General features: G+C 42.5%; 1 protein-coding gene across 4 annotated transcripts in view; it reads right to left on the bottom strand.

Annotated features, from left to right (window-relative positions):
• Positions 1–1,382: 1,382 nt before the first annotated feature.
• exoc6 (exocyst complex component 6) overlaps positions 1,383–8,895 on the bottom strand; it is a 28,179-nt gene continuing 20,666 nt past the window's right edge. For 2 of the 4 annotated variants that reach the window (XM_053865330.1, XM_053865332.1), the window contains 5 exons: positions 8,227–8,368; positions 7,454–7,527; positions 5,047–5,159; positions 4,672–4,683; positions 1,383–3,670 (listed from right to left, as the gene is read on the bottom strand). In XM_053865330.1, the coding sequence (XP_053721305.1) occupies positions 3,544–3,670; positions 4,672–4,683; positions 5,047–5,159; positions 7,454–7,527; positions 8,227–8,368 (468 nt within the window). In that variant the 3' untranslated portion in view covers positions 1,383–3,543. The remainder of the gene's footprint in view (positions 3,671–4,671; positions 4,684–5,046; positions 5,160–7,453; positions 7,528–8,226; positions 8,369–8,895) is intronic. The other 2 variants (XM_053865331.1, XM_053865333.1) reach the window with 1 other exon arrangement.

The following is an 8,895-nucleotide window of genomic DNA, read 5'->3' as shown; positions in this document are numbered from 1 at the left end:
TTTAAATCAGGTTCATTAAAACGCTTCAAATGTGTTTATTCTGGGAGCAAGGCGGAGCAGACAACCAGCCTCATGTTCTCACTTCAGAGGTTCTATCACGACTGTCCACTGTCATTCTAGTCTGGGCTCCTTCACACATTACTTTAAAATACACACAGCTCTAACACGACTGACCACACTCATATTGGTCAGGGTTTCTCTTGTCTCCGTCTCCAGAAAAATCACTTTGTGGTTCTGTAAATAACAAACACACATGGAGGTGTTTATTCACATTGTGTGCTCGCTTCATCAATGGTTAAGAACCAAAGTACCACATATTCGCCTCAAAATTTGTTTTGCCGTGCATTGTGGAGAGGAGCCTTCCGCGCGATCGACCTGAATGAAGCTTATACTAATTTCCTGTTTCTTCATATGAAGATGTGTAGGCGGACTCATGAATCGTGGGGTATATTGAATTTATTTCACAAAACTATGGTGGTTGAATTTCAGGGTGACAGGTGCTCTGGTATTGGCAGCAGAAACTGACACTGTGTGAGGAGATCAGGGCCTGTAGGCAACTACAGTTGGGGGTCCACACTGTGATTTAAGCAATGAATAAATCCTGTTATGCTGCATGGCCATGATGCCAGGCCAATGCAGTAAAAAAAAAACATCACAAAGATTTCACAGCAGGGCTGATTGACCTTTGAAAGATTTGCCCACACTAAATAGCACCTGCCGAGAAGCTGGGGACACTGAACTGGAGCGTGAACTGCAGAAGCTTGGAGATGTGCAGAGTGATTCCTCAATAGAGGAAGCCAATGCCGGTGGGGTTCAGGAGGAGAAAATGCTCATTGATTTATTTACCATGAACATTTTAGATTATGAAACCAGAGACAATTACTTTTTTCTGACTCGTGTCTAATGTGCGAACAGTACAGACATACATACATCTTCAGTTAACTGGTGCTTAGTCCTGTTCAGTTTTGTGGGGAGTGCTGGAGCCTATCCCAGCAGTCATTGGGCGAGAGGCAGGAATACACTCTGGACAGGCACACACACACCATTCACACACTCACGCACACCTAGGGACAACTTTAGAGCGTCCAATTCACCTAGTGAGCATGTCTTTGGGCTGTGGGAGGAAACCAGAAAACACCCACGCCCACACAGGGAGAACATGCAGAAGGGTGGTCCACGTGCAAACAGTGGTGAATGAGGAAGGATGCTGGTGCAGACTGTCACCCTATCACAGTTATCGACAGAGGGCAGAACAGTACAACCATCCAGTGGTTGGTCTTAATAGTGAAACCTCTTGATTGTTTGGTATGTTCGCACCTGATTATTATTTTCTGGATGTTTTGTTGACAGAAAACGGGGTGAAAGATGACCACATCAAATGCTTACGTTCAGTTGTCTTTTATTACAGCACACTAAATCAAAAGCCATTTGGGATCTCAGTCACAAAGACAAAAGTTAAAGCAAAAAATCATTTGGACGTCAATGTGGGACCACTTCTGTGGGAGGGGGCAGGTAAGAACGCTGCCCTTTGCTAAGCTACAGTAAGACTTTGAATTGACGCCTGGGCTGTGTGAGATTCTTGATGAAAAAATAAAATTTTCCAAAATAAAATGACACAAGCTGTTGAAGGTTGTGGGAAGTCAATGGTTTGGTTGACTCTGTGTGTGGTTTACAGTGATTTCACGTCATATCAGAATCTTGGGAGTGCAGCATGAAACACCCATAATTCATCAGAGAAAGAAATTAAAGTGGCAGACGTCATGAGGAAGATTTCAAAGGACCCTTAAAGTGCAAATGTCCTCTGTTACGCACATAGCTGCTAGAGCCTCAGAGCGGTCCAATAGACGACACCTGCAGAGGAAACATCAACAGCTCCTGCATACATTCCGGTACATGACAGATATCTTGGAGGATAATAATGAAGGTTAGAGAGGTCCTTCAGAATCAGTACGAGAGTGTACACACTCAAATATCAACCATGCAAACGGCATCAAATCCATCACACTGGACTCGATGAATAATTTCACTCTTCTTCATTTACATATTTACTGTCAACAGAATTTGCAGCACAAACCAGCTGCAATATTTTTTGTTTACAAAATATGCAGTATGTACAGTGAGATTTACAAGCAACTGGTTAAAAAAAGCAAAACAAACTAAGAAAGAATGGAGAAATCATCATTTTTCTTCAGTGCAAAAATATCTGCTGAGAGTTGAGCAGAGAATAAATATTTAAAAAATGCTTTGGGAATGTACAGGTTTCAACATTCCAGAGACAAATCAGGCCGCTATTGCTGTGCTTATACGAAATAGGTGAAAAATCAAATGGTCTCAACTGAACAGGTAACTGAGGAGTCTGTACACCCAATGTTTGGGACTGCAGTGAAAAGTAGATTTCAGTACTGAGGAGAGAAGACCCTGCTCTTGAGATGCAGTCAAGTGTTAGCAGTGACTAACAATGTCCCCACCTACTGTCAGAAGCCTACTACGCTCACGCAAGCTCAGCGATACTGTCCCTTCTCTAATGAACACAGGTTGCATACCCCTGTCGAGTCTACACAAGTGGGCTGTCGCACACATTCTCCCTTCTTGCTGTTCCCTTATGTGGTCTATTTTGGATCACACAGCAGTGGTCTAGGACATACAACCTGACCCTGATACAAGACTCTTTTTACCTTGTTGCTGATTTTGTACTGTATCTAGGTAATAACTCAAGACTGAGTTTCAAGACTTGAGAAGCAGGTGAGAGATTATGCTAGCTAATGTCTGTAATAGTCTGTAGTTGGAGACCCCCCCCCGCCCCCAAGAGCCAGGTTTACATCTCTTCATGCTAAAATGCTATGACTGCAACAAAGATAAACTAGCTCCTGGAAACTCGAGGTTGCAAGGAGATAATATGAGGAAAGCTCATGGTTTCCTTGAACACGAACTTTGGTTTACCATATGTCAGGTCAAGGGTTGTCTATCTCAGGAGCTTCCGATGCTCTGTGGCTGACTGTGACTTCCTTTCCTGGGTCAGGGGACAAATATTAACTTTGATTCTACAATGACCACAGCACAGCACCTGACTTCCTTCAAACAGGCAGTAGGCAGCAACAATACCTCAGAGTTGAAGGTGATGGACTTGAATTTTAGTGGGGTGACGTATTGAAGGTAAACAAAGTCACTAAGGTCAAGGAAATGCAATGCGTGGTGGTCCACTGTTGACTGCTGTGTTGCGGTGCTTATGCCCGTCACTTCCTCTGCAGCTACAAACATTGCACTCTCTCAAATATATAAACAGTATAGTAAATATAGTCTTGTTAATATAGGCATTAAAAATACTTTACAATTATTCAACTGTTCATTCTTGCGAACTGTATTTTTGTGTGTATGTGTGTGCCATTTACATCAAGTCCAGTAACAGACAATACTTGATATGATCACATGTCCCTGCAAACTTCGTCTGTATTGCTGTGCCTTTATTGTGTGTAGAGTTTTTTATTGTTAATTTTTTGGCAGTTCAGTGTGTGTGCATGCTTGTTTTGCAGAATGTGCGTGTGTTTACGAGGACATGCCGTTAACCAGGCTCCTCAGCTGTTTGACCACAGTCTCTATAAGCTTTTGTTTGTCCCTGTCGTTCTTCCTGAACTGGGAGAAGATGTTGTTCTTCTTACTGCTGTCCTTCATCCTTCAGAGAAAGAGAAGAAAAAACGAGAGCATTGAGCATAAGATCGCTGAATTATATTTTCTTCATTAAAGTTCACATTACTTCATACTATACTTCATACTTCAAATATGACTACAGTACATTTTCTGTGAAAGGATGAGAGAGTGGGAACAGATTATTGACAAAGATTCTTCAGACACACTTGGTGTGTAGAAAAATTGCTCAGCGTCGTCAAAGATGGTAGAAAGTGGGGTTTCAAAAAGTACATGGACCTGTGGCTCAGTAAAATATTACGCTTCTCCCGTGTACCACAGCTACATCTCCAAAAATGAGGGGTGTCAAATGATCATTTAATGAACTACATTACCACATTACATAACTATTTACTGTATTTTTAACCACGTTAGGGTTCCCAGGGTGCAATGCGTTCCCCCTATCCATTTTTCTAAGCAGCCCGTTACAGCAGAATCTGACTGGGCTGGTAGGTGTGCAGGGCGGCAGATTCTCGCAGAGTCGGCCTTAGAATGCGCAAGCAAGGCCTCTCTCAAGTTATTTCAAAAATAAACCCTGCAATGAGCGCAGTCAGTGCAGCATATGTAATGAAAACTTTCCAGTCAGTACACAGCCACCGTTTCCACTACTTCCACATAGGTTGGCAGCTGTGTCACGCGAGACACGTGCTGGTCTAAGTCACGTGGTGAAGCTGTATGTGCTAGTTGGTTGGAACAAAAACCTGCAGCACCCTTGAGGACTGGTTTGGGCACCCCTGGTCTGAACTGAAATCCAAAAGAATCAGTAAAAGAGCTTCTCTGCTCACCATGGTTCTACAGTCACAGGTCTGTCCTGAGCATGACTGAAATACAAGAAAAAAATCTACCGCCCTAAACATCCTGCAAAAGGACAACGTAATAAGCATGAATGTGAGCGAAGTTCGGGAGGAACTGTTCGGGTGCATCTAACACTGCTGCAGTTAGGAGAGACAACAAAGAGCAGAAAACAAGGGTGATGGAAGCTACACCTACCCTCTGTAGACTCTGAACCACCGCAGCAAAGAAAGAGGGGACATTAAGAGGACAACAGTAAAGTTAATATGTGATCATGAAACACAGAGCACTAGCAACCACGCAATCGAACCTGAATAAAGCCACACCATGTTTCCTACTGGTAAAATAGGAAATTAACAAACATTTGGTTAAATTTGATTTTAGTTCCAATGAAACAGGTGTAGCAAAATACTATTGATGCAACAGTCAGCTGAATATGTCCGTACACAGTGGCTGAACACAGCTAGCTGCACTTCATTGGACCTTTAAAACTAGAGAAACCAATAAACAAGATCATTTGCGGTTGTGGCACGATGCAAACAGAACATCTATGTTGTATTGTGCTGCACTCACTTTTCTAGTAAAGCCAGAGCCATGGCCGGGTTTACTCTCAGGTACTTGCAGGTTGGTTGACCATAGTCTGCCAGGTACGTAGACCAATCCCACACCATGAATAAGTCCAGGAGCTAAAGAAAAGAAAACACAGTAAACAAAGTGCCTGCAAACGCTGTGGTCAGTGCAGGTTTTGATGATATCAGCTATTATATAAATATAAAGACTGAAAATGGGCATTCAAACTGACCACCTCACGACCCCAAACTAATCTAATGGAGATGACCCCCCACCCCTCTCCAGATTTAACCCACACACAGTGTATGCTAATGCCTCAGGGCAAAACAGCTGGGTGTTTGGGTTCTGTTGAAAGAGCAGTGAATGAGCGGCTTAGTGATAATAGCATTATTCAGCCAATGGAGAGAAGCTTTGTGACCAAGCCACAGTTCTCACCTGGAGCGACACGATGAGCACCACCATGTCTCTTTACTAGTGAGGCCTCTAAACGTCAGAGCTCTAGAGTCTCCGGATCACACCACAGCGAAGCCGACAAATTCAGTTGATCAGCCCAAAAATCGCCAAAAAACCTCTGATTTAGAAATACTATAACAATCTCAATTGAGTTTATAAAGGTGGTAATTAATGTTGAGATGAATACAAAAAACATTCATCGTTAAATATATATTGTCTTGAGGAAGAGGCTGCAAGCAGCAGCTGATTTTGTAGACCTGAAGGTCACAGTGCCTTCATGTTTTGAAGTCAGTTTGGCTTGATGGGATGTGAGAATTGAACAGCAAAAAATAACAAAATTTGTCTTCAAGGGTCACTTGACTGCCTAAGTCCAGAGAAAATTGTTGTAACTTAAGCAGCAAACTTCAGTCTTGAGTCCTCCGCAAAAATGTAACATTATAAAAAGGAGCTAAACTAAGACACAGAAATAGATTGGACTCCACAATAACAGCCTCATACCACATTGCAAAAAACTGTACAAACCAACTAAATGTACCCAAGCGCTGACAAGACGACAACAAATATTACGCTTGACCACAGTTCTGCGGATCGATAATGGGACATAAGTTGGAAAAGCAAACTTTAAAAGTACAAGTACAACAACAAGCATTCCAAAAGTATGCCGAGTCACTGAAAGGAGAGTGTACGTCAGACCTGGTGTACCAGCTTGGCTTTCCAGGCTCAAAAACCTCATGGCCAAGGTCTCATACTGCTAAAGTTATTGAGTGTATCAAAGGGACTGGTGCAAATGGAGCAAAAATAAGAAAAGCCTCCAGACCAAGATGAAACTGAGCTATATATTTTTTGCAACAGTTTTAGTAGAGATTTCCTTCTAGTTTGGATACAGCTTGTTATGTGGTACGCGAGCTGTTCTTCAGTTGCTAGGCAGCAAAGGAAAAAGTTGTTTTTCAGAGACAACAAAACAGGACATTAGTAAGTCATTTAAGTGCCAGTCAGCATGAATGGAGAGTAAAACTCCACTTGTACCTTGGATGAGTAGCAGCACTAAGATAAAGAGAAAGTAAAGGCTTGCCTCTGTGTAACCTCAGACTTTGGGTGCCTCCCAATCTCTTCACCTGAGGCAAAGATTAACATGTCAAGCAGACAGCTTGAATAAAAAGGAAACACGGACATATCTTTTCTAATGAGCTGCATTGCAGGGAGCCAACATGTACCTACGGCTGAAAAACTCTGGCAGGGTCTAAATGAACTCTGAGGACACCGGGGTCATGTCCTTTGTACTTCTTTAGAGGAAACACTAGGGGTTAAGGACTAGGGGAGTGGGCCCTCTCCCAAAAAATGCCCCACCGCTTTGTCAGTTATAACAACAATTCAATCAGAGCCAATTACGAGGAACTTGTGGCGTAAAATACGGCAACAAAAAGGAAATCACTGTAATTCAACACCAGTATCTACGTAGTGGTTTCAATGCAGACAACTATGAGCAGTGCTCCTGGTCAATGTGCGAGCTGACAACAACTGTTTAAATTCGCATTTGTTTTGAGTGTGCATTCAATTTCTTAAGATGGTGTTGGGACCTGGATTAAATGCAGAACCCAGCCTCCACCTCAGGCTCAGATTAACAGGTCAACGCAGACACAAAGTTAATGAGACTAGGCACTTTACATACCACAAAAGGGGAGGCAGAATGTTTCTGCAAGAGATCTTTCTTAGCAGGTGAAAAATAGGACAGCAGAAAGTTGAAAAGGTTACACACAGCCACCACTTGAATGGGGCTTGACAATCAGAATGCGTTGTGAGCAACACAGAATTAATAAAGAACCATCCTGGGTTCAGTTTGGAAATGAGGTAACACCATGGTTGCTGTGAGACTTTATAACAGGCTGGAGTATTACTCATCTGAACACTCACAGGACCAGCACAAGCTGTTAACAAAGAGTATTCATAGATACGTTACCTGTCGCAAGTCGATGAAGGCTAACTGGAGCGTGTCACCTTGAAAACCTGGTACTGGCTCTGAGCTTGCAAATACTGGGAAAATATGCAACAGAAGAAGTGACCACACAACGCACTGCTACAATTTGGATCAGCAGTAATTCTCTAATACAGGCATATGCACTGAAATGTTGTGGGACTGGTGCTAAAGCAAGAAAAAAGGCTATCCATTGCAAAAAAAAGTCATATTGTTCTCTTTGCGGGGTCGGTTTGACATGAAATAATCAAATTTCAGACATTAAAGTGCCTCACATGCAGCTTTGCGGTGGCATAGTGGTCAGAGCATCTCCCTGTGGTACATAGCGTTGTTGGTTTGCATCCAGTGCAAGGATTTAAATTTTAATCAATTTCACTGTGTGTGTTTTTTCACGAGCAATCAACAGTCGAGAAATGTCCTGGCGAGCTGGTCAGGAAATGATTCTCACACAGACTCAAAACAATGCCTGTGAACCAATGATTATCAAAATACATTTGGGCAGAACTGACAAGAGAGTAACTTTTTCCTTGATGATTCAAGAATGGAAAGCGGGCTCCACAGCAGGCACTTTCCTCTTGCACAGGACAAGGCCTGCTGCTCACGCACCACTTTCTTTCTCTGCACGTCCCTGCCCGTGATATGAATATAGAATTTTTCATGTGAACATATGACAACACTTACTTAGTTGAATTTCAGCTTACTCCAATAAAATAGTATTACAATAAAGTAGGATCATCAAATAACCATTGTCCACTCACATTCACACTGAATGACATCTAAGTTGAACTGTTGAATGGCACCCATGCTGATCTGTTTGAGGTCGGGGTCCAACAGCATCTGCATCAGTGATGTGGACAGGTGCTTACAGGCAGACATGCAGGCTGTCTGGGCCACTTTACCCTGCAGGTGGCACAACAGTGGGGTGCAGGGAGAAAGGGAAAGCAGAGAGATGATGGGATGGAGAGAAGAAGAAGAAATGGACAAGTCAGGCACAGACAGACGGTGTATTGGAAAAAATCATGATGCAGAAAGAAAAACATGGGCAGATGAAGACGGGAACACAAGTGGACAGTGATGGTACAAATGATGAGATAAGGATGATGGATTGTAAAATGTTAATGGTTGATGACAGAGCAAGTGGGGCAGTTGAGATACACCATTAGATTCAAAGTTAAATTAAAGATGTCTCCATGAAAAGGGAAACAGTCAAAAGCCTGCGGTTTAACATTCATAATGAGCTCTGTAAATGCAAACTAAGACATATAATGTGCCTTTAAGGGCAACAACATATGAGACATTATTTTTAACAGCAGAGGCATCACATCGTTTAAACCTTGTAGTCAGAGAATGCAATGATTAGTTATTGCATTTCCAGTTAAAACATGTCACGTTGTGTTGCCCCCTCCTCAAGTGGATGCTAAGCAGTA

The sequence above is a fragment of the Synchiropus splendidus genome, chromosome 5, assembly GCF_027744825.2.
Source record: "Synchiropus splendidus isolate RoL2022-P1 chromosome 5, RoL_Sspl_1.0, whole genome shotgun sequence".
Taxonomy (NCBI): Eukaryota; Metazoa; Chordata; class Actinopteri; order Syngnathiformes; family Callionymidae; genus Synchiropus; species Synchiropus splendidus.
This window is presented reverse-complemented; position numbering and strand designations above follow the sequence as displayed.